The 25,558-nt window shown below is 37.7% G+C and overlaps 4 protein-coding genes and 4 non-coding genes across 8 annotated transcripts; 7 read left to right on the plus strand and 1 right to left on the minus strand.

Annotated features, from left to right (window-relative positions):
- The first annotated feature begins 1,531 nt into the window (after positions 1 to 1,531).
- LOC131309923 (methylsterol monooxygenase 1-1-like) lies at positions 1,532 to 5,718 on the plus strand. Its single transcript, XM_058336636.1, has 5 exons — positions 1,532 to 2,134; positions 2,563 to 2,888; positions 4,433 to 4,580; positions 4,682 to 4,714; positions 5,158 to 5,718. The coding sequence occupies exons 1-5, from the start codon at positions 1,790 to 1,792 to the stop codon at positions 5,233 to 5,235; spliced, it is 930 nt and encodes a 309-aa protein (XP_058192619.1). The 5' UTR covers positions 1,532 to 1,789; the 3' UTR covers positions 5,236 to 5,718.
- A 626-nt stretch (positions 5,719 to 6,344) lies between these two features.
- LOC131309924 (2-hydroxy-palmitic acid dioxygenase mpo1-like) lies at positions 6,345 to 8,197 on the minus strand. The gene is made up of 4 exons (XM_058336637.1): positions 7,740 to 8,197; positions 6,917 to 6,979; positions 6,725 to 6,796; positions 6,345 to 6,610 (listed from the first exon to the last, which is right to left on the minus strand). The coding sequence occupies exons 1-4, from the start codon at positions 8,088 to 8,090 to the stop codon at positions 6,494 to 6,496; spliced, it is 603 nt and encodes a 200-aa protein (XP_058192620.1). The 5' UTR covers positions 8,091 to 8,197; the 3' UTR covers positions 6,345 to 6,493.
- A 1,480-nt stretch (positions 8,198 to 9,677) lies between these two features.
- LOC131309620 (protein FAR1-RELATED SEQUENCE 5-like) lies at positions 9,678 to 10,837 on the plus strand. Its single transcript, XM_058336228.1, has 3 exons — positions 9,678 to 9,775; positions 9,870 to 10,332; positions 10,415 to 10,837. Exons 1-3 carry the CDS (start codon positions 9,678 to 9,680, stop codon positions 10,835 to 10,837), a joined length of 984 nt encoding a protein of 327 aa, XP_058192211.1.
- Positions 10,838 to 15,287: 4,450 nt separating this feature from the next.
- On the plus strand, positions 15,288 to 17,822 carry LOC131309925 (thioredoxin-like 1-2, chloroplastic). The gene is made up of 4 exons (XM_058336638.1): positions 15,288 to 15,754; positions 15,855 to 16,070; positions 16,732 to 16,896; positions 17,347 to 17,822. Exons 1-4 carry the CDS (start codon positions 15,605 to 15,607, stop codon positions 17,593 to 17,595), a joined length of 780 nt encoding a protein of 259 aa, XP_058192621.1. The 5' UTR covers positions 15,288 to 15,604; the 3' UTR covers positions 17,596 to 17,822.
- Positions 17,823 to 23,758: 5,936 nt separating this feature from the next.
- Positions 23,759 to 23,844, plus strand: LOC131312231 (small nucleolar RNA SNORD36). Its single transcript, XR_009195799.1, has one exon. It is a non-coding gene; the product is annotated as a small nucleolar RNA SNORD36 (small nucleolar RNA).
- A 308-nt stretch (positions 23,845 to 24,152) lies between these two features.
- Positions 24,153 to 24,238, plus strand: LOC131312247 (small nucleolar RNA R44/J54/Z268 family). The gene has a single exon (XR_009195814.1). It is a non-coding gene; the product is annotated as a small nucleolar RNA R44/J54/Z268 family (small nucleolar RNA).
- Positions 24,239 to 24,715: 477 nt separating this feature from the next.
- On the plus strand, positions 24,716 to 24,802 carry LOC131312248 (small nucleolar RNA R44/J54/Z268 family). Its single transcript, XR_009195815.1, has one exon. It is a non-coding gene; the product is annotated as a small nucleolar RNA R44/J54/Z268 family (small nucleolar RNA).
- Positions 24,803 to 25,038: 236 nt separating this feature from the next.
- On the plus strand, positions 25,039 to 25,114 carry LOC131312207 (small nucleolar RNA snoR122). The gene has a single exon (XR_009195778.1). It is a non-coding gene; the product is annotated as a small nucleolar RNA snoR122 (small nucleolar RNA).
- Positions 25,115 to 25,558: the final 444 nt, after the last annotated feature.

Genomic DNA, 25,558 nt, shown 5'->3' on the forward strand with positions numbered 1-25,558 from the left:
GCCTACAAACCTGACCAAAACGATATTAGGACGGCTGTAAAATCGCCAGCATTTGTATGCCTACATGTTTTTCTTTTTCAAAAAGCAACTTTGTTTCATGATATAGATTTATTATGAGAAAATTGTTAATAACAACCCATTTAGGCCCCGTTTCGGAACGTGAAATAAGTACTTATTTTTTAAAAAGACAATTTCAAGTTCAAAAATGATGGATTTATTGAAATCTGAAAATATACAATATTGATCTTGTTTGAAAGATCTCATTAAGATCTTTAATAAGGTGCAAAAAAATCAAAAAGTTATTTTTTATTTACATTATTTTTTAGTTTAAAAATGTAAAATAAGTATTTATTTTTTAAAAAGGTGTTCTGGAACAGGCTCTTAGTTGTCAATAAGACAAGAAAATGACCAAAAATACTTACTTTTTAAAATGTGTTGAGGTGCCTTGAAAAGTGTTCAAGTATAATAAAAAATTGTGTTTTTATGTCAAACTACATTTCCCTACGCACTAGTGTAAAGATACAATACCACCAAGGTGGTAGCTCAGTTGGTGGGAATCACCACCTCTTTTTAACAATTGCGTAGGTTCGAGCCCCGGGAGGCACATGTGTGCATGTACCTGGTGGTGCCATTAATAGGCTTTGATTCGAACCCGTAGTTGGACTGAAGAGGGGGATTTCTCGCGCGCTATGCACCAGGTGGTGCTGTGGTGACTGCCCGCCCTCCTGGACGTTAGTTATGCCTCGAACCGAACATTCCACGGCTGGTCGGGAGCCCCTATGGTCACGCCCAGAGAGGAGCTGCTATGCTGGTCGCCCCCTCCCACCCTTTCAATGATAAAAAAAAAAAGTTTAAAGACACAATTGGTATGGTCATGGATTGAGTGCATGTACGCATGCATGCGACGCTGCAAATGAACCAAGTAGCTTGCGAACTTGAGGTCGAGTTACTAAACGAGCTGAACGGAGCCGAGGCTTGTTCAATAAATGACTAGTTCGGCTCGTTAAAGCTCGAATCGAGCTCAAGGTCAAGTTTTTGGCTGCTAGAAGTGTGATGTTTGTGTGCCCCAACATAAAGATGAGTATGTGTAAACATAGTTGTGCAAGTGTGCGTGATTACAAAATTTTTGTTGAACAAATCCCACATTTTCTCTCTTTTTTTAAAAATTTATTTATTTGGTTTGCAGAGAGCAGTCTGTGTAATCGTAGCCATTTTCAAAAGTGTTTTTAATGATTAGATTTTGTAGAAAGACTCTTCCCCAAAAACATTAGTTTTTTCTCGGCAATAGTCTTCTTAAAATCTGACCATAATTGAGATTGAGAAATTCTGTAGTGCGGCTTCCTGTAGGGCACCCTACAGGTGGCATCCAAACCAAATCGAACTATTACCTGTATAAGATAATAAACATATATGAACTATTGATTGTTGAGATGGACGATCCGACTGTGCGCGTAAGACAGCCCACCCCACAAAATCCCCGCATCTCCATAATTGTTAAAATGAACGATCGAGATGAAATTGCAAATGCTTCTCTGCCATCCAATTGTCGAGAAGCCGGATCCTTTCTTCCTCCTTTTTTTAATAAAAATAAAAAATACCCCAACTAAACTACCCAGACAGAGATGCTCACTCACTCCCCCACTTTGACAGCTCCCCATCACCGCAAAAACAAAACAAAACAAACAAACAAAATTAGCCACTTCCAGTGCTATATTCTCGGCCTACATCATTCCTCCCCTCCGAGAAAAAAACCCGACCGCCACCGCACCGGACCCGCCCAAATTCACCGATGTTGCCCTACAAAACCATCGACGAAGCCTCTGCCGCCCTGGGCCGGCCCCTGACCGCCTTGGAGACGCTCTGGTTCAACTACTCTGCCACCAAATCCGACTACTTCATCTACTGCCACAACATCCTCTTCCTCTTCCTCCTCTTCACCTGCGCCCCCGCCCTGTACGTCCTCCTCGAGCACCTCTCCTCCCTCGCCAACAACAACAACAAGATCCAAAAGTACAAAATCCAGCCCAAGGTCAAGCTCTCCCTCTCCGAGAAATTCCGATGCTACCGCGACGTAATGCGCATGTTCATCCTCGTCGTCGGCCCCCTCCAGCTCGTCTCCTACCCTTCCGTCAAAGTACTTACCGCAAATGCAACGAATCCCCTTTCTTCTCGAGAGAGCGATTCTTACTTTACCCGCGTTCGGGAGGCGGGTTTCGGATTCAGCAATCAAAGTCGCTTATTTTGTATGAATTGATTTGTCAGGAGACCGCGCAATAAATTCGAGTCAGTCGAGTATCGTTAACTTCTCGATGTAAAGCCCAATTTCGCTCGATCCAAGAATTAGGCTTTTCGGTCTGAGTACTTACCGATATTTGATTGAGCTGAATTTTTTGCGCGATTTACTGAAAAAATCAATTCATGCAGAATAATCGGTTCTGGGTAGTGAATCAAAACCCGCAATGTGCCTCACCGAATGTGGGTAAAGTTACTCATTTTTCCTGTACTTTACCTAGATGTACCCCAATTACTCAGATGCTTGGATGATGTGTTTTGGTTGTGCAGATGATTGGAATAAGGACGGGTTTGCCCTTGCCTTCATTAGGGGAAATCGCGGCTCAACTGTTGGTGTATTTCATGATTGAGGACTACACCAATTACTGGATGCACAGGTTCCTGCATTGTAACAAGTGGGGTTACGAGAAGATTCACAGGGTTCACCACGAGTACGCGGCGCCAATCGGGTACGCGGCGCCATACGCGCACTGGGCCGAGGTCCTGCTCCTCGGGATCCCGTCCTTCCTGGGGCCTGCGGTGGCCCCAGGACACATGATCACCTTCTGGTTGTGGATTGCTTTGAGGCAGATTGAGGCCATTGAGACTCACAGCGGGTACGCATGCGCCAGCCACTTTCATCAACCTGCTTTACTAGATTTTTTTGTGATTAGATAGGTCTTTTTTCTTCTTTAGCTAATTTGACCAAATGATGTTTAAAAACAGTGAAAAGAAGCCCTGATCCCTATCTTGTGATTACTTTACGCCCGGGCACATGCAATGCATGTGTGAGTGCGACAACACAATGCAATGACAATAATAGAACCCATCCAGTCCCCAATCATTGGGAGTATAGGCTGGGAGGATTAGAGACAAACCTAATCTTTGATAATATATGCACAAAGTGGTTGCTCTCAGAATATCAATAAAACAAAGGCCCCCTATACCTCCAAGAACCGAGGAGCTACAGGAACAATTTGCAATGTGTGTGGGAATTGAGTAAAAAAGGGGAGAGAAGAAAATTAGGGTGATGTTTCTTTTGCCGTCTTGGCAATTTCTTCAGGCAGTTAAGAGGGATAATTTAGGAAATTAAGAGTCTGAAATGTTTTAGGCACTTGAACAGTACCTTACCTTTTTATTTCCCTATCAAGTGATTGATCAGAAAAGTGTCCTCTTTTGGCTTCCTTTCTTTCTTTACTCATTACCCACTTGTTTTTCCCTTCTTTTGGACTCAATTATATCCTCCACTAGTCAACTATATAACACAGTTAATGATAGCATCAGAGGGTGATTATAATCCTGCCCCTAACCCTACCATAAGTTTGTGGGGTCGATACCGTTGTCCCTTGTATAATCGGTGTAAATCCCGTGATTTGTTATTCTGATCTCTCCAATGGTTGATTCTTTTCCTTTCAGCAATATTTCTGTCATAATATTTTCCTTAGCTTTTTTTAATTCCTAAATTTTAGAACTAGTCAGTGAGGAGTTACTTCGAGATTAAGTTTATGAAAAAAACAAGAAAATTGTTTGGATTCTAGGTTGTGAAGAATATGAGATGCGAAACAGAGGAATGGACTGTGCGATAGGTGAGGCAATCTCTTATGTGTCTGTGTGCGCATGTGTGCATGTAACGGGCACTTTCGATATGACATATTCCAACAGGCATCAAAAGTTAAACACGCTGCAACGGGTGTAATTATCTTTGGAGGCACACGAGTCGCCTGTTTTGCACTAATCGACATTCGCCTCTTGAGGGGGTGTCCATACCATGCAATTGTATGTTTGCACTGGCTCACATCTTTATATTCTTTGCAAAAATTGGCAAGGGTTTAATGTGCGCCATTTATGTTTTATATTCATTTGCATATTGTTAGTAGTTTTTTGTGCTGTTTAAAGCTGTATGATTTGCCCAGCTGATTCACTGCCTGTGCAAATCTGAGAGCACTGTCTTAGAAAATTCTGCTGATGCTCCGCAAACTTTGGATGAACGTCTCATTTTCTTGAGTTAATATTTCAGTTTCTCGTTTCTATGACCTATATCTGTACAATTCTTTTCAAATTCCTGTTTGTTTGTTTTTTGATTTGTCCTTTACCCGGCCAAAATGAATAAACTGTTGAGGCAATGAGAGCCTAATGTGTTTTGTTTGTGGTCACCATGCAGGTATGACTTTCCTTGGACTCCCACAAAATGGATCCCATTTTATGGTGGTGCAGAATACCATGACTACCACCACTATGTTGGTGGACAGAGCCAGAGTAACTTTGCTTCGGTGTTCACCTACTGTGATTACATCTATGGAACTGACAAGGTTTTTTTACATCTGGTTTTGTTTTTGTATGTTGAATTTTTGTTTTGACTCAGGCCTGATAGTGCTATATTCTAATAATGTTGTTGGATTTACCTAAATAGGGCTATCGGTATCAAAAGAAGGTCCTGAAGGAGGTAAAAGTTTCAGTCTCTTGTTTTATTTGTTTTAGACTTGTTTGGCAGCTTGTTTATGTTTTTCCCTATTATCTTTCCATACAAAAATGTCAATAGTCCAACCTTTGTTCACGTGAGTGAGATGCAGGTTGGCTATTCTATGGTTGTTTAGTAGTATCCATTACCTTCTGTCTATGACAGAAGAATAAGCTCAAGGTTGTGATTGCCTCATTAGGTTACACTACATAATGTTCAGACTCATTTGTGTGTTCAGATGTCTTTTGGTACAAACTTACCATATGGTTGTTTTAGCTACTTGTGTGGACCGCATTCTTTGTTGGAAGGAACCAGCTCATGCTAATCATGTCCCACGTCTTCATCTTTAATTTATAGAGGATCTATAAAATTTAGTATATTATGCATCGTTTCGTTTAATCAGACCATATTTTGTTGATGTAATGCAGTTGAAAGATGGAGTAAAAAGCAATGGTCTGCAAAATGGAGGCTCATACAACTCTAGTACAGATTATAAGTCGGACTAGCTTTGGAACTTCAGAAGGGTTCACTGCTCTCGTATGTTTCACTTTTGGCGACTGTGGATCTTGTTTGTGGTGACTCATTTGTTGTAGTTTGTGCAAGCTTGCTGATTAAGAAACTCCTGGTGGGGCGATTATAAGTTTGCTCCAGTAGTTTGAGGTCAGGGTTCAGTGTCTAGTTTTGGGATCTGAAGTTGTGTTTTCTAGCAAAATGTTCAAAAATGGATCGTATGCGTTGGGGTTAAGTATTGTGACTGTGAATTCTTGGTGTTGTTTTGCACTATCATCAATTTTTTTTTCTCTTCTTTTTTTCCCGGTTGTTGGATTCATTTACCATTTTATGGATCTAACTGAGTGATTGAAGTGGTGGGGCTCTTGCCAATTGACCGTGAATCGTGTGTTTAGATTGTATTTGGATTATAGTCCGTCATGGGTTATGACTTGTACAAAGATTATATGCAAGGGATTCGTCCATATTCTCGCTCTGTATGATGTTTTGTAGTCTCTCCCCATTAATTAAACTTTAGCAGTGTAATGCAAAAGAAGAGAACAGAAGTTCTTATTCCCTTTGTTCCTGTCTACAATCATGGACTCAGGTACGCGACTTCTATAGTAGTGTTAACATGCTTATAATTTGAACAAAATTTGGCCCCCACTATGATTTTTACAAGATCTCGGATGTGTCACGTGTGCCGCTTAGAACATAGTGATCCAACTTCTCACAAAAACAAAACTGCAGTCGACGGGTTAGGAAACCTAAATACGATAACTGCTATATGTCTGTAACAAACTCTTCTGTTCGGAATTTGCCTGAGAGCTGCATTCTTCAATAGGTTATTTGTATAGCAGGTCTGTTGCTTGTCTGTTGCTTGTAGGTCTTTGTAGAATTTTTTTTTGGCTTTGTTTTTCTTGTACAGGCTATCAAGGTCATCCCCTTGGCCTAGTGTTCTTGGTGGTGTTCTTTACAGTATAAAGAATTACTTTAAAAAAAAACTCTGTCGTGTGTACGCTGGACCTGGATGTTAAATGCATGTGCACAAGGAGGGTCAACTACGATGGTCGATCCTGCCCACCTTTAGAAAAAAATCAAAGAGCAAACTAAAAGCTCGGTAAAGAGAGATGTAAAAACCATTTTACGAATGTACTTTCGATGTACATACTGATTTCTTCTCGATTTATTTTCAAATGGGAATAACCCTAGATTGAAGAGACAAGATTCATAAATTGTTTGCCAAGTTTTACAAGCTGATTTATGTTCTCGATGTTACCAAATTTTCTTCTCTTTCTTCTCCTGCAATTTTTTGATTTCGGCATCTCTCTTAGCTTTCACAGTTGCATCAAACCCTGGATATGGTTCGTAGCCGAAAACCAGTTGAAGAGCCTGCAAACGAAAGCAAATAATCCGATTAAATCGATATATAGCTCAGATGGTCATTTCATTATTGCGGTTCTCAATTTTTTTTAAAACTTTGAGAGACAAATTACACAAACTTACTTCAAGTAATACATAGAATGGTTCCATCAGAAAAGTTTGGGTTAGGTTCTCCGGCAGAGCCGCCACTCGTTTCTACACCAAAAAAAAAAAAAAAACAAACTAATGAGTTTTACCGTCTGACAGAAACTTTGAAGCAGTAATATTCCGAAGTAAAACAAAAACTTTGAAGCAGTGCAAATTATAGCAAGTCACCTCAAATACACCATGGCCTATGAACTGGCCGGTCCAACAGAACAACTGAGCTGCCACAACCACCTGAATGATAGTAGATAAGAAAAATCAACCGGGTATTGATTCTTGTAGATGTAATAACAAATAAAACTCGTGACTCGTGTCAATGTTTTAGGTTAAAATATAGACAGTATTATAGTACGTTTTTTTTGGGACTTCAGGTTAATGCTGTGTAGTGGTGTGAACAACATCGTATTGCGCACCTCCGAGCCGTCGGATCGTGCATCCGACGAATCGGATCTCATCTCGGCAACCAACGATTGAGAGCCATTCGTTGCCGAGATGAGATTCGAGCCGTCGGATGCACAATCCAACGGCTCGGAGGTACGCAACACGGTGCTGCGCACACCACTCCACAGCACCATCTCCCAATTCCTTTGGGAACTTGGGGAAAAGAAAGGCACGAAAAAGAAACGAAATTTTTTTTGTTTTGTTCCCTACTTCCTCTCAAACCAAACAATGGAAAATAATTTTCCCTCCCTCTCTTTTCTTTTCCCCAGGTTCCAAACAACTCCTAAAGCCAAATGTAGTTTTGGAAGTCATGTTTTATCTTCTTTTTTTTACACCTTTCAAAACATCTCATCAAGTGAATTTTGAGATTTTTATGAATGCCCTCTCAATTGGAGAGGAACCCAACATGTAGTAATTCAGTAAAATAAAGCAAAAATAAAAATAAAAAATTGAATGCACAAAATCATAGATACCTACCTACAAACCAAACCCCAGAATAAATCCATGACAAAACAAATACTCCTATTACTTGCAGATGAAAAGAAGAGATCACCTTCAAAGCCAGAGGAAAGCCAAGATGTTTGGCAACAAGACTAGCAGAGACCCAACAGGCCAAGCAGAGAATCGCAGCCAGAGGACCAGCTTTCTTATCCATGAAGGCGTAAACCGAAGCATAGATCAAAGAGACGAGAAACCCATAATTGGGAACGAGGCCGAGAGGAAACTGATCAAATGGGGATTCAAAGAAGAAAGCAGGTGTGAAATAGAGGAGAATGAGAGTCGTGAAGAAGATTGGCCAAACGAACAACATGTGTATGAGGCTGTTCACTGGGTTGCTGTGGTATGCGCCGTGGAAGGCGAAGTGTTTCTCGAGATCGAATAACTCCATCTTTCTTCTTCCCATTTGGGAGGAGTTTTCTCGGGAATTTGGGGGTGGAAAGTGAGGACTGAGGATAAGCAAAGGGATTGATTGTTGGGGTTATCAAGGTTAGAAAATACTGTACCTAAAACAAGGGCTGGTCCTCGATTTGAGGAGAGATTTTTAAGTGCCGAGCGAGTATATCCCACGTGATATCCGTTTAGCGCATTCGAGCCGTCCGATGCATTTTTGGACGGCTCAAATTGAAACCCTCTCTTTCTTCTCACCCCAACACTTTCTCTCTCATTTTATCTCTCCAAATCTGAGCAGTTCAAAAATAAAATGGACGGCTCAGATACTCGAGCGGACACCACGTGGTATACCCTCGGCACTGAAATTTCTTTTCAGATTTGAGAGGGGACTACTAGAGTAATTTGTTTTTTTTCTTTTTCTTTTTTTGGATCTGGGGACTACTAGTATGGGTCATCCGAACTTTTTCTTTGATATTTTCAAAAATAAATGTTTAAATGTTATAGTTAATATTTTACTTTTGTTTATTTCTCTTGTCGAGACGAGCCGATAATATATATAAAAGTTTGGTATAAAATTGACAAACGCAAAAAGAAAAAAGGAAAAAAAAAAAAGGAAAAAAAAAATTGTCCACAACTTTTAGGTTTGTGAAAACACACCCTGATTGGACAAAATTGTCCACGTGTTTGGAAAAAAACAACCCAGGTATTCTATTGTGAATTGTCTATGAAAAAGAAAAGGGATCCCGATTTCCAATTCAGCCTTTCGTGCTTCCTTTTTTGGCCCATTTTGATGCTCGAAATGCTCATCTTTAGAACTCCATCGACAACATTTGTTGCCAAAAATCGTATTTTGAGCGAATATCATTTCATTGCATGACTCACGGCATGTCAAGATAAGGGATGGCCCAGGCATTGCTCAGGGCATGCCAAGGCATGGCTCACAGCAAAGCCTTTACAAGGGTTGGCCAAAGTTGTGGGTAAGTTGCTAGGTAACGCTGGGTAACAATTACCAAGTTGCTTGGTAACGACTGGTAGCCAAGGCATGACAAGCCGATTGCTTGTCATCGAGCAAGGCAAGGCATGACATGACTCTACCGACCACCAAGCAAAAAACTAGATTTCATCTTTTTGGCAACTAATTAATGTTTGATGATTTGTAAAAGATGAATGATTCAAATCATTAAAGTGAGCCTCGAAAGAGCCCCCAATATGCCCAACAGGCCACCAATACTGGCTTTTGTTATTAGAAAGGATCCTAACCCTTTTAAAGAAGAGAACTTACAACAATTTCTACATGCATACGTAAGTACATATGATATAATAGATAGTGTCCGTTTAAATTGGCTGCGTGACAATGGATGTGCAAAATTACTTGGGAAATAATAGAAGAAAACTTTTAAAAGAAGGTGATGCACATAGAATGTATAAATATTTCAAAACCTGCCAATCAAAAAATTCAGGATTTGTCTATGCAATTCAAGTGGATCAAAATAATTGTATGGGAAATTATTTTTGGGCAGATTCAATATCAAGGCTCGCTTGCCAATATTTTGGGGATGTAACAACCTTTGATGCTACATATTTGACCAATCGTTACAACATGTCTTTTGTTCCTTTTACTGGAGTCAACCACCACCACCAATCAAGGATGTTCGGATGTGCTTTACTTGTGAACGAGACTGCTGAATCGTATATATGGTAGTTACCAACTTAGGTAGAGGCAATGTGTGGACACACTCCATCTGTTATTATTACGGATGATGACAAAGCCATGGCGAATGCAATTGCACAGGTACTACCAAATACTATGCATCGTCTATGTATGTGGCATATCTTACAAAAGGTTCCGGAACATTTGGCATGTTTTCAACAAGTATCCAACGTTTCAAAAAGAATTTCGCCATTGCATTCAAGATACAATCACAATAGATCAGTTTGAAATGGAATGGAATCAATTGATTTTGAACTATGAGTTAACAGAGAATGATTGGTCGAGAGATTTATACCGGCGGCAGGAAAAATGGATTCCCGCATACTTACGGACCATGTTTTGTGTGGAGTTGTCTACGACTCAAAGAAGTGATAGTATGAATAAATTCTTCAAGGATTTTGTGCATTCAAGTATGTTGGTAAGTGACTTCGTTTATCAGTATGAGAAAGCGTTGGACAAAAGATATCAGAGCAAGAAGGAAAAAGATGTGAAAATGAGAACCACAAAAGCAATTCTAAAGACATGTTACAAAATGGAGGTCCAAGTAGCAAAAGTTTATACGAGGAAAATATTTTCATTCTTCCAGAAGGAATTATTCTTGAGTCAAAACCAGAGTGTGTCCAAAGTTTTGTGAGGATGGAACAACAAAGACATCTAACGTGGTGGCCTATGGGCAAGAAAACCTTGTCTATGAGGTAGTTTTTGATATTGTGGAAAAGAAAGCAGTTTGTTCATGCCATAAGTTTGGATTTATTGGAATTCTTTGCCGGCACATTCTCGCCTTGTTCGCTAAAAAGTCCCTTGCTAGTCATCTCCCCGAGTATTATATTCTTCAAAGATGGACTATAAATGCAAAGAGTCATGTTGCCAATGAGATTTCTCCTACTTTGATGAGTCAAGTAACACTACAAGAAGGATCAAAAAGCTCCTCTACATTGACTAAGCACAACCTGATGATAGAGGTCTTGAAAGTTGTTGAAGAGAGGCAAAAATCACAAAAGAAACATGATCATTTAATTAGCCCTTGTTTTATAGAAGGTGCACTGTGAACTCCTAGCTATGGAAGATGATGATGAAATTGATATTGAAGATGATTTTGGAAAGTTCACCTCCACTTGAAGGTGGTACTCAACTTCTATCGAATATAACATTTACGTTACATGACCCGCCACATGTTGCTTCAAGGGGTTGACCTAAATCTCTCAGACAAAAACATTCCATAGAGAATCATGTGGGAAAAAAAAGGAAGTGTAGCATTTGCAAGCAACCAGGACATACTAGAACTACTTGTCACATACAAAAGCAAGTCGGGTAAATATTATGCTTTTATGATTGGAAAAGTCTTCAATACACACCCCTTTAAGGTGTGTACCATATACACCTATTGTGTGGTTCATATTGTGCCACTTCATAAAAAATTACTTGTAGGACCAATCATTCATAATATTTTATTTAGTATCGTAACTTTTTATACCATATGCACCTATTATGTGGTTCAGGGATAATGTTGACGGTACAAGTTTATCACCTAGTGTCTTAACTGTGTCTACGAACCAAAATCTTCACGAGATAGTATAATTTTTCTCCATGTCGTTTGAGATGCATACCTTAATGTTTTTGTTCTTGAAACATTAACTGAATCTCATTTTTTTTAGGCGAATTTGGATCTCCATAATTCTATTAGCATGTCTCAAGATCCTAAGTGTTCTACATTCATGGTACTAATTTGAATATATCTATGCGGAAATCTAAATGACAACATTTCTTTTTTAAAATTTTGCCATCTTCTTTCTTTATTTTCATTCCATTGCTCATTCAGATCTAATGATAGAGGTCCCACACACATCCTTATTTTGATGTCTTAAAATTTGTAGATGACAACAAAGCTTGTTTTTGGGAGAGGAACCATGTATGAGATCTAATGTTGTACACTTTTGTTATGTATGGGAGAGGAACCATGTTTAGTACTCTCTTCTTTTTGGTATTTTGCTTATGGTGCTTACGGTTAAGGTTGTAAATTTTTGTGGAGTATTATGTATCAGAGAGGATTGGGGTGCACTACAGCAGGCCCGGATCCGTAAATTTTTGCAAACAATTTAAGTTTTAAATTGACTTTATTTGTTGCCTATCTCGTATTGCTAATTAGCCGGTAGTGAAATTTTGTCTAATGGCCTTAACCATTTTCATTTCAATTTTTGGAGTTTTGGGTTGGTCTGAGAGTGGAACATGTGAATCTAAAGTTATTGAATCAATTCTAATACCAAAAAAAAAAATCAATAGTTTTACGAGCTACTTGCATACCACTTTAAAATACCGGGGCTCACTTCGGAGTTCTACACGAACAATTTGTGGTTAAAGACAGAAAAAAGTGTGAATTGTTAAAAAGGGAGTATGGAAATCAATTCTCAATCTCTCAATAGTTATCCGATCAAAAAGTAAACTTAACATTAATGAACAGACAACTCAAATTTTAAAGATAACACTGCCAAATATGTGTAGTATTAAAATTAAATCATTTGTGTGAGATCAAAAAGTGGGCCCCACAAAAATTTGTGAACAAATATGTGCTGTATTGTACTCCTTTCATTCCCAAATAAATGTCTTTACCGCAAACTTAGGCCTCTAAAAAGATGCGTTTGTTTCGCTAAATAATTCAAAATTTTTTCACAAATCAATATATATTAATGAGTTCTTTCAAATTGTTAAAAAAAATCGCATGTTTTTAAAGGTTTAAGTTTGTCGGCCAGACATTTATTATGGACGGTGGGAGTATTTATGAACGAAGAGTTAACCCATGTTTAGACACCACACGTGATTTTCATTAGGTTTGGCACTGTGGATGATGTGGTGCCGGGGGATTGGTTTGGAGGAAAAGGGGAAATCCTTCTCAGGCGGAGATAATTTTATTCTCTTTTGGCAAATATCCAAGAAATTAAAACCAACGACCCCGTTCGTTTTGGGATTTTGGATCTAATCAGGCCCCGTTCCAGAACATCTTCTTAAAAAATAAGTACTTATTTCACATTTTCAAACTTAAAAATAATGTAAATGAAAAATAATTTTTTAATTTTTTTTGCATCGTATTAAAGAACTCAATGAGATCTATCAAATAAGATCTATATTGATAGGAAAATAATTTACGTAAGCACATGATTTTGGAACTTGAAATTGCCTTCTTAAAAAATAAATACTTATTTTCATTTCCGGAACGGAGCCTCATTATCCTATTTCTCTCTAATTATTATTCTTATTTTTCTGTTTATTTCTCTTCAATTATTATTATTTTCTCTCTACTCTCATTATCTACAAATTTAAATTCAAAATCCCAAAACGAATCAGATGGCAAATTAATGGACACGTTCTAGAAGATCAATCCATTGCCTTGGAAGATGGGGAAACCAAACGTGTAAAAAGGAACCAAAACAATGGGCCATCTCTGCGGGCGGCCGCACAAAACAAGCTTCAAACCATGGGGCCGCATGGGCTGCTATCTACATGGAGTTTATTTCTGTATCTACTTTTATCCCCATTCCACTATCCAATACCACAATGTATTCTTCCAACATAAAATAAAATAAAAATATTATTCTTTAATTACTCAAAGAAGAAAAAACAAAAACAAAAAACTATATGATAACTAAACACAAATTAACATACTTTAATGATTAATCTTCAAAAATAAAAATAAAAATAAATCTAAAGCATATGGTGAAATGGAAAAATTTGTCTGCCTTTTTAAGTCAAGTATATATCCATTTTTGTATCATTTCAAATCTTCCACAACCTGGGCTGACGCAGCAAACCTAATTTCTTTGGTATTTTTCAATCAAGCATCCATTTTATACCAACTCTATGTCTTCCTCGATCTGGATCTAGCAAATATAAATTCAAATCCAAATCCAAATCCAAATCCAAATCCAGATCATAGTTCATTGACCCCACCTATATTCCTTTATATCAACACTTTAATCTTCCACAATCTGGATATAGCAAATTTAAATCCAAATCATAAATTGTTGATTGACCCCACCTATATTCCTTTATCTTTCAAAATCAAGTATCCGATTTCAATTAACACCGTATCTTCTAAAATATGGATATGGCAAATTTATATACAAATCCAGATCACTTTCATTGACCTCCAACCCAATTTCGGAGGCGGGAGAGCTGCTGTCTCGACCAAGCGGGGCTGGCTCCGGTCGGCTCCGGTCTCGTTTCGATGATCGAAAACGTTCACTACGTAAAGCTCGTCGAGTAGAACAAGTGTACCAAAAATTAGCTCTACAAGATATTATTAAATGTCTAATCGGAACACATATAACTTGTCAATAATGGGTTTTAGTGGATTTGAACCTGTATTTCGGATCCATTCTTTTCAAGAAAAAATATGTTCTGATCAGGCACTTAATGATTTCTAATCAAGTTGATTTTTGATGTACTTGTTCTACTCGACGAGCTCTACGTAGTGAATGTTTCCGATCATAGGAGCAAGATTGACACCAGCCCTGCTCGGCTAGGACAACAGACTGTTGCCCCTTAAAGGGACAACAGCTCCCCTGCCTCCCCCAATTTCATAGCAATTTCAAATATCTGATTCGTTCATATTGTAGACTTCGTTGGGTATTGTCACAGAATCAGTAGAATACCAACTAACATTTGATCGGAGTAAACATAATATTGGAAACAATGAATTCCTCAAGTTATAATCTAGTGTGCTGAAGTCATTTTAGTTTTATATAATTGTGCTTCGATTGTATAGTTTATTTATCCGATTGACTTAGGGCTTGTTCGGTTGGGGATTTTGGAGGAGAGAGATAAAAAAGAAATGAGAGTAATAATTAAAAATAAAAAATTTTGGAAACCGTGCGCAAAGAGAACCAAACATGCCCTTAACTTTTAAAATCACTGTAGTGCTTGACGTGACCTACTATGTAAACTTATCAAATCATTGAAATCGCCAAATCGTTCCGAAATGGGGTCAATGCGGGTTACTAATCACCCTTCTTCTTTTTTCCCGAAGTTACTAATCACCTTAGGCCCCGTTTTCGAAACATGAAATAAGTACTTAGTATTTTTTAAGATGTTAATTTCAAGCTAAAAAATAATGGGCTTATTGAAATATAAAAATATGCAATATGGATCTTGTTTGAAAGATTTCATTGAGATCTTTAATACGGTGTAAAAAAAAATCAAAAAATTATTTTTCATTTACATTATTTTTTAGTTTGAAAATGTGAAATAAATACTTAATTTTTAAGAAAGTGTTCTGGAACGGACTCTTAGTAACACGAATCTTCCATAATTTAGATAGGAAAAGGATTTTCACACTTAATTTTTTTATTATGGCGCTCCATTTTTTTGTCTTTTAATTCAGCTTTCGTGTGCATTTTTTTTTACTAAAAAATGAAAAAGAAAGTGCCATAACAAAAAAAAAAGAAAGTATAAAAATCATTTTCCATCTAGATATACTAGCAAGCATAAATCCAAATACAGATAATCTTTCATTGACCCCCATCTAGATATACTTTATCCTTTCTCCCTCCTTTAAAACATTTTTATAATCCACTCCTCCTTCTTCGCCTACTTTCAAGCCTCAAAATAGTCCCATCTCTCTCTCTCTCTCTCTCGAGTAAAAAAAGCGCATTTTTCTTTCAAATCCTGCACCTTTTTCACGCAAGGAAACAAGAGGGGTTTGCCTTTGATTTTTTGTTTTCTGAACAACAGGAATTGTTTTGGGCCAAAACCAGAGGTGGGTTTTTGTGGGTTCTTCTTGTTTGATGCTTCAACTTCGACAAAGCCTCTGATTTTTCAAAGACATGGCTTGTTCGTTCAAAACCGGTCCAACCCTTTCTGGGTCCCATGACACAATTCTTGGGTCCAAACACAAAGGGGTTTCTCCACCACCTCCCCCCTCCATAGGCTTCCTCCAACTCAAACAATCAAATCCACCAAATTGTTCCACTCTGGTATGTACTTCCGAAAGATCTCTAACTTTATTTTCTTGTTTCTTGATTAATTTTTTTTTTTTTCATTTTGAACTGACATTTTGGCGATTTACTATTTCAGGCACAATCCGTGGGGACTGCGAAATACCCAACACCACAACCATCACTGTGTGTGAGCAGATCTCTGCGTTGGTGGGAGAAAACACTTCAACCCAACATGGTAGAGATCCGTTCAGCACAAGAATTTGTTGATTCGTTGTTATTAGCCGGTGACAGATTGGTCATAGTTGACTTTTATTCCCCTGGTTGTGGTGGTTGCAAATCTCTGCATCCCAAGGTATATCTATAGATATTTCTGCTGTAGATCTTCACTAATGAATAAGTTTTGAGGAAAAAAATTGTAGCAACCAAGTTGTTTGGTGTTTCCGGTAGTAAATAAGTTTTTGAGAAATGTCAAAAGTTGTTTTTTCCGGTGGTGAATAAGTTGCAGATGAGTTTGTTAGTAGAGTTACCGAAGCGAAACAAGTTTTTGCTTTTTTGTCAGTGTGAAAGAGATGATAGAATGCTGAAACTTGTTTATTAGTATGAACGTGACGTTTTTTCCCCCTTTTTTTCTAGTGGAAACACCCTTAGAACTCCCTGGTTTTTATATGGTTCCCAATTGGATAGTGGAGTCCATCCGCGGCTCATATGAGTTTCACTATGCATCAATAGAGTACAAATTACATCTGCTGCTACGTATAGCATATGTAGATATATCTTGGGGGGTTTTTGTCACCAATTACCATGATACCCTTATTTGAAAACCTGTCATAGTTTAGAGAAGTGATTAATCAAACAAAAATCAGGCTTCACGAACGCAACCTTTTTCTGTTGACTTATTCAGTTCCGGTTTAACTATTTCTAATGTAAGCACATTGTGTTGACTATCCATTGACACATTCTTTTTCGAAAATATCCTGATCTATGTCTCTCTCTCTCTCTCTTTCTCGTTTCAGATCTGTCAATTGGCTGAATCGAACGAAAATGCAATTATTCTCAAAGTCAATTATGAACAGCTGAAGAAAATGTGCCATTGTCTCCACATACATGTCCTGCCCTTCTTCAGATTCTACAGAGGGGCTGAGGGCAGGTTGTGCAGCTTCAGCTGCACCAATGCAACTGTAAGTATTTTGTCGATTCTCTATCTCACACGCGCTATGAAAGCTGTATTGTATATATATGTGTTGCCTTGCGCTGATTCAAATTCAATCCGAATGATTATAATCCACTTGCGAGTTGCGACATGCCATACACCATTCATTCGAATCTGATTTCTTATTGGTGGGTATTTAAACCCGATACACTATGACTAACATTCGGCAGAGACTACATTTTAAGGGGTCTATACATTAAGCCTAACGCGAATGTAACAACAGGGTTTTCGGGGTCTAGGGTTTCATCTGATAGAGCTACTAATATTGCCGACTTATTGTATTCTCATCTTAAATAACGAAATCCATATCCAAAAATCTTCGTCAGTGGTCATATGCTGTAAGACAAATCACCCGAATCCTCCAAGTTTCTGTATTAGTTTAGCCTCTATAACTTGTAATTTTTGTTTTCTTAAACAGATCAAGAAGTTCAAAGATGCATTGGCAAAGCACGGGACCGCTAGGTGTGATCTCGGCCCGGCCAAAGGACTGGATGAATCTGAGCTATTGAGTTTAGCCTCAATTGGGGAGATATCTTTCAACTTGCCATTACCATCCACCGGGAAGGATATCATGCAAGATCTAGTCTTAAAAAACACAGATTTGTCTGGTGGTTTTGGCATATCAGGAAATAGCATTATGGGAATTGAGGAAGAGGTTTTGGCTTGAAAGCAGATCCAAGCTTGAAAGCAGCTCCAAAGTCCTATGAAAGCAGCTCCGAAGTCATCTGTTCTTGGTTTTTTTTTTTTGGTTTTTTTAGGGCCATATGTATATATCAATTCTTGGGTTTTCCATAAGCAGGGCTTCTGTTTTTTTGCTGGATAAGCCCTGCATATTTGGTTAATCTTTCATTATCATTATCACTCTCATTAAGTTATCCTTATCTTCCCTACTAATTCTGTGTACGTATACGTCTCATTGTCTAGCTGGAGATAATGTTTCATTATCGTGACAAATTTTCCTTTTTTAATTTTGTTTTTTCATTAAGTAAATATATGTGGTGAGAAAAAAAAGCAGAATTAAAATTATTTTTGCAATTTTTTGGGCTAAGCATGAATTGATGTCATTTTATGTCTTTCTTCTCCTTGTGAAAATATTGTGTGGTATGTTTTCTCATCGTGAGGCACGGGCTGCTGTAACCCATTTTTGAGCTCTTCTTGAATCCATCTTCATAATTAGAATAGTTCATTTTGTTCGGCTCGGCAAGTTTAGTGACACACACATGAATCTCATGTCAAAGAAGAATTGCTTAAGTATTCATCTTTGAATTCTTTTTGGCTTTTCAACAATGTTTTTAGATAAGCCTCGGATGCAAAAAATGAGAATTTTTCCAACATAGTCCCAAGGCTAATCATCAAATCACATGTCAGCTGAATTTCAACATTGCTCAATTATTTTTGGCTTTTTCGGTGATAATACTACTGGCCATTCGGATTTGGCCCTTGGCAATAATACATGGTTTGGACCCTAGGGATGAGGAGTACGAGAAAGTACTCCAAACGGCTTGCTCTCGGAAGGTTACAAATTCAAATTCCGTCGATGGCAAATATTTCAAACATTAGAGTCATTGGAGATTTCGTCGGTTGCTAACTCTAAGACTCCAGGATAAATTGACGGTGACAAAACTCATCGGACATCCGGTTATGAAGCATGTGTGGTCAGGGAATCAATGCCGGTAGTTGGGGCTGGCCAAGAAAATGCTTTGATGTGAAACCAAATTTGGCATTTGCAAGACATGCCTAGTACAGCAAGTGGGGAACTGACGTGGATGACTGGATTCAGATCTCTCACTTTCTCAGGACTTCCAAATGCGTGGAACTGACGTGGATGACTGGATTCCATTTCTTTTCATGGCCCCCGCACATCATAATCTGGATGAGGATGAGTAAGTGGACAGATAAATAGTATAAAATCGTTCTTTCCAAGGAATTTTGTTTTTACCAAATTTTGTTTTTATAGCCAGCTTTCGCCGGACCGGAAGTGTTTTCAATTGCGCAAATTTGTTGAACAAATACAATGATGAAATATACTCCTTCCGTCCAAAAAAGAATGATAATTTTTGAAATTCGTGTCATTTTTCATCACTTATATCTTTCAATTTATAATATTTTTCATAAGTTTGAAAACTTTGTATAATAGAATTAATCGAGAACTATCAAACAAGATCTATATTGAATATTTTTTTAGATTCATATTGAAAGATATAAGAAGTTAAAATTGATACGAATATCAAAAATTGACATTCAATTTGAAACGGAAGGAGTAACTCCTACCGATAGTTCAAATTTGGAATGCAGCGAAGTGAGATCCTAAATTAGTAGTACTATATTGGAGGGAGAGAGGATGGATCTCCGGTAGCACAGTCGAGACAATGATGGATTTTCTACCCTGCGGAGATGAAGCGATAGAAGTATTAAGAATTTAAGGTTGAAAGTCAATGCAAGACGAGTCGTGTATCATTATAATAGGTGTCTAATGGATGACCTTCAAACAACCCAAAGAAAGAGGAAGTGGAAGGTGGCCTTCCTTTTGTGAAACTATTTACTTACCTCTTTTGAGTTTATGCTGTGTTTAATTTGGTATTTGAATTTTTTTTTGAAAAAAGTAGGTATAATAAGTGAAAAGAGATATAGAGAGAAATATTGAAAGTATGAAGAATTTAGGAGAAATATTTTGAAAAATACTTTTTGAAAAGGAAAGAGAACTAAGGCATAAATCATCAAAATCCAATGAAGTAAAAATCCATCCTATTGGAGCATCCGCGTCAGGCTTAATACATTTTGAACCAATTTACATATTAAAAAGTCATTTTACTACTTTAGCTATCAAGTTTTAAAATATCTAATGCATCAGATTTTCTATATTAAACCTATTCCATTAAAAATATTCTCTTTATTCTTAAAAAAAAAGAAGTGAAAACCATTTTCTCTTCTGGTCAAACGGAAAGGAAAGTGAGCAAAACCATTTTCACCTACCAACCGCCAACCCCCCCCCCCCCCCCCCCCCCCCCCCCCCCCCCCCGCCCCGCCCCCCCCCCCCCCCCAAAAAAAAAAAAAAAAAAAAACTTTACTCTCTCTTCTTCTCAACCCACAACCCAGCAAACAAAACGCAACCCTGGTTCTTCTCATCGAAGGCAGGTGTTCAAAGACAGGTTTTTCTCATCGAAGAAATCAGACCCATCAAGCCCAGAAGAATCAAATAGCCCTCGATCGTTGGGCTCCAACTCCCCCAATACTAGATCTAAGAAGAAGGTCAAACCGATCCGCCGTGAATCACTTCGAACCCCTCTCTCTCTCTCTCAAAGTCCAACGGTGGAGAGTTTGCATATATTACAGTATTTTACTGACAAACGAGTGAACAGTTTCTCGTGTGTTTCAACAAGGAACCGTAGCTCTTGCTACTTCTGAGGCGACTTCCACGAGCCTGATAACGCAAGGTTTTGGGGGGTTTTCTTGAAGATGGCTCGCCACTTTAGTTTAGAAGAGGGAGTAGAGAGGGAGATGTGAATGCACTAATCTGTTGGACCCGTCTAACTTAAAATAGACACGAGCAACATAATTATGAAAAGATTAGTTTGTTCCTTTTGGGGGCTTTTTTGTGGAGCCCCAATGCGTATAGCCAGGGGGTATGCCTCTGTGTAGTTTGTATCTTTGTTTGAGGTTTTAGTGGAAGTGTGCTTATAAAATAAAATAAAAACATAATTATGAATTTGTTTCAATCCACATAATTATCTATTAGCCGTTGATTGACAAAAATATTAATGCCAGTGCAACCGGTCATACCAAATACGAAACTACTGAAACATGATAAAATAAACGGAATAATTTGGAATAAATTTTGGTTATTTTTGTACGAAGATGGATCTCAGCATGTCCCCACCCGCTCTCTTCCAGTGAAGCGGCACTATGTGGGGTTCCAAGGCGTTTTCCCACCACACTTCATGTTAAAACTCACGTGATGTGCAATAAAGAAGAGCTCTCAAGCACCACGTAACAGTTGTCTCATCATCAGTGACAAATCTAAATTTTACTCTCTCCAAGGTTTTACACTTCTTTATTATACGTAAGGACTCATTTTCTTTGTTTGATTCTTTATTTAACATCAATTAATTTTTTTTTATCCTCAGCTCTAATTAAATTGGACATGAGAGTTTCCATTGTAGTGAATTGATCTTACGGTATTTTTAAAGGGAAAAAAAAAGAAAAAACAGTTAGGTGGTATGGGATTTCGAGACCTTGGCGCTTTTAATAAAGCTTTTGCAAAGTTAGCATAGAAAATTCATATTCTAATCCTGAGGAGTGGCTATTTGAAGTGCTAAGAGCATCTCCAATGGACTGAGTAAAGGGGGATTTTCAGCAAAATGATTAGTCAAAGCCCAAAAACCCCTTCCCAGCAGATTAGCTCCACGCTCGGGGATTTGGTTGCGTGCTACAATAGCTCGTTTGGCCTGGTGTGGCACTGTAGCTCTTGTCTGTGGCTATTTCTTCTCCCGCTCTAACTTTCCCTCGCTTTCTCTCATGACTCATCTCCATTCTCCCGCCCAACAATTCTCTACTTCTCTCGGTTTCCCTCCTTTTCTCATCTCTATTTCAACAAGCAGATTCATTGTTGGTGGGTTTGCTGAGATTTTTCATCCTCCTAAAGCCGAAATATTTCCCCCTCTTCATTTTTTGAGAATCTAAAAGGAAGATGATTTCCACACTCCCTTTTTAGTTATCCATATGAATTTACAATATTGTCATTGCATGTGTGAAGCAGTGTATTAAATAAATAGCAAGATAGTAAATTCAAGTGGATAAAGACAAAAAAAAGAGTTTGAATGGCTAAAAGAGAAGTGTAGAAATCAATTCCCCATCTAAAAAGATAGTAACTTATATGTGCTAACAAATGGAGCCACTAATGTCAAATCTAATTGTTACCGGGACGGATGAGTAAACTATTCGTGCTTGTAAAAACCAGTGGGTAATCCTTCAATTTCGTTTTCGAGGCCTCAAGACCTTTTCCAAGGTGATTTTACACAGTCCTTTTGGTGGTTCTGAGACTTCAGCTTGGGGAGAGTCCAAAGATGGGTTTTGTTGGTTAAATTCGGACATATTTCTTGGCTACAAAATCCAAATGTCCGATATCTGTTTCGCCCTAATCCTCGTTTGAAAACAAACTTGGGGTATATTATGGTGTTTGCATATTCCTCCAAATTCATTTTGTTTATCTGAAAGACCTTTCATTGTATCTTACCTTTGCGTACAGAACTCTATCGTAAAAGGGTGAGTATTGATCAAAATTGCCCTTTGTGTCGAGCAGAGCTTGAAAACCCCTTATATTTTTGTTCTGCAGTTGCTTATTCCTGACAATTGTGATACCAACGCAGTTCCTTCGGTTGTCAATTTTGTTGATTGATTTTTGGAATGGATGGAATGATTTGTGTCACAACTTATGTTTTAATCAACATAATTATCTATTAGTCGTTGATTGATCAAGAATTCACACTTTTAAGAATTCACATCCCTCAAGAATGAAATGGGGGGTGAATTCTTGTAAAGAAGTTTGAATTCTACAAAAGGATGTTAATTCTCAGAGGTATGAATTCTTCAGAGATGTGTGAATTCTTGATGTGTAAAAAGTGACAAAGGAAAAATAGTAAAATCATCTTAATAAGGGTCTTGACAGGATAGTATTGACAAAAAAGGGTTGACACAAAACCCCACCCAAAAAATAGGACCGGCCTATCATTTCCCCAAACTAATTTGGGAAAATGACGGCTAAGAACATGTTTTGGACTGTCATTTTCCCAACTAATTATATCATATTGAGCAAGCCATGCTTGAGATTGGGCCTGATCCAACCCAACAAAAGAGGACAGTGAAATTATTTAGGGCCCTTTTGAGCTAACTTTTCACCAACTTTTTTGAACTGGTTTTTTTTTTTTAAATAAATATTTATGTTCTCTTAATTTTTACTAGGTTATGGGATCTTATAATTTTTATCTCACATCATTTGTCTGATATACTGTATAAATATAAAACCAAAGTTAGAAATACAAATTCACTAAAACAACCAAAAAGACGGGGAAAAAAAAAAAAAACGCTGCCAACAAATTGTTCAAGTAACAGCTCATGTGGAGACATCCAAACCCATATGCAACTATCAAAATCGAAACTATCTATGTACAAAGATTAAATAACAATTTTGTTATTGGTTGAGTTTATTATTATATCAACATTTATCTTTTGAGACTGCTAATTTTAGATATGAAATTTTTACAAGATGTGTGTCTAGCGTAATGTTGCGGTGGAAGATAACGACTACCTTGTGTTTTTCTCGTTTCACATAAACTGGATGATTAGTTTAAACTTGTCCAATATATTTGTAATGAACACCGCGATATAATTTGATCTTGTCCAATATACTTGTTGACAAAAGGAAAAAAAAACACTCATGCAAAATAAGCCTATTTTAGTAATAACATGGCCTAAACCTGATCATTCCAGTGATTCCACTCACAGTTCAGGGGTCACTTTGATACATATTATAGTTGGTGGGGGAAAGTGTTCCGGTCTCATAATTTAGGAGGTCCTTATGAAATTAACCTAACCTTTTTTCGTGCCCTAGCCGCTAATAACCCTTGCATATAACCTGTATATATACGTCAACTCCAAGTTCATAAGTTAGGGTTTCTTCGTCTCTGTGAGGTGCTTTCTAAGTTCTAATTACTCGTGCTCGTGATTTGTTTTGGTTTTCTCAGTGATTTTCTTGGGAAAAGATCATTCTTTTCAGTTTCCACAGTAATTACGTTTTGATTGTTTGCTATACTTTCGATTTACTTCGTATTTGATGGCAGATGATGAAAAGATCATTATATATTTGGGCTGATCTATAACCATGAGGCTCCAAAATCGAGCTTTTTAAAACTGATGCCCCCTCTCGCCTGAGAAAAGAAAAACTTCGTTGTATTTGATTGTGGGATTTGCTTGCACTCGTGCTCTGTGTTGATTGCTATGAGATGAAACCAATTAAAGCCTCTCTCTCTCTCTCTCTCGATGTCTCTTGGAGACTATCAGGGAAAGCAGACTTGCTTGATAATTAAATTTTTGCTTATTGGGTGTTATATCACTGAAATTAATTCGGATTTATCATGTGAAAATTGGGTTTTGAGTCATAGACTTTGTTCCCGTTTTGGTTAATCATAATGGGTTTTAGTAGCAAGGTTAAAGATTGTATTTTGATGATTTGCAAGTGATGATAAAACAGACAGGGACATCAGATCTCCATTGGAGGAAGATGACTTAGTCTTTGGGAATCTCTCTGATGCAATTTGTTTAAACAAGAATATTTTCATGCTGTGATTTTAATGTCCGTTTGATTTTAGACTTGTGTGTATGACTTAGGCCCTTTGGATTGTGAGAAAAAAGATCAATCTTTACCGTAAAGATTGATCTTTTTCCCTTACTTCCCGGCCTATCTCGTCGTTTGACTCGTTTCTCTTTTAGTTATCAAAAATTAGTTACATTTCTCTTCTTTTCTTTTCCCATTATTTTTCACCATCGGAAAGGGCTTAGTTTTCTTACTTGTGTGCCAATGATGGGTTTAAATATACTACGAGTGCCTAGTGCCTACAATGAACACAACTTACTCTGAGGCACTTGGAAAATATGTTGATAAGAATCACAAGGTGACTTATGATTACATGGATTAAACCCATTTTCCAACTCTCCGAATCAATTACTTGCAAAATGATTTCTCGGTCATAGCGAACTGTAATTTTGTAGCATTTTTATTTTTTTGACAAATTTGTGCAAGTGACGATAAACAGACAGGGACATCAGCACTCCGGTATTGGAGTATGATGAGTTGTCTTTGGGAATCTCTCTGATGCACAAAACTGTCATATTTTGCAGATTTTTTGAGTTTCGTATCCATTTGGTTCCTTCTTTTCTTACCGTTAGGAGCTCTAAAATGTAGTGTGTTTTTAGTGTCTTGGTGCCATTTTAGCTGAATTGATTTTGAACCCATTTTGTTGGAATGTTGCACATGTACACTAGGTTGGGCAATTCATGCTTGCCGGCTATATTTTTCTTAACATGGATGCATTACCAAATGCCATGTCTCGGTTTTTGCCAATGATGCATTTCTATTCACGTATTACCAGACTACTTGATGATGATTTGTGATTGTCACTACCTCTGAGGCAAAACCATCAACAATTTGGCTATGGCTTCGCCTTTTGTTTTGTTTACGTGTTGATTCCGTTATCTCTTTGTTTTTTGCATTGAGGTGATTCCATAATCTCTACGTGATTTCTCTAAATTTTCTTCTACGGTTGGCTTTTAAGTTCCCAATTATTTACATCATATGGCTGCTAAGTGCTTCTTTGCTGAAGCACGTGTCTAGGACACTCTGGACGCTTCTAGGGTCTTCTTCCCTGTGATAACGGATGGTTGAATCAATATAAAAACACTAGCAAGTGTTATAGTAACGTTTTCTGCACATTTATAAATCATGTACACATAAATGTGGCTAACTGTGTATTTGGTATTCTTATTTTAAGCAGACTATGAGAGGGTTATTCTTTATTTTGTTCTTGTACAACAAAATACACATACAAATCTTCCTAAGCATGTCCCCATTGTGTCCG

This window comes from Rhododendron vialii, chromosome 12a (genome assembly GCF_030253575.1).
Source record: "Rhododendron vialii isolate Sample 1 chromosome 12a, ASM3025357v1".
NCBI lineage: Eukaryota > Viridiplantae > Streptophyta > Magnoliopsida > Ericales > Ericaceae > Rhododendron > Rhododendron vialii.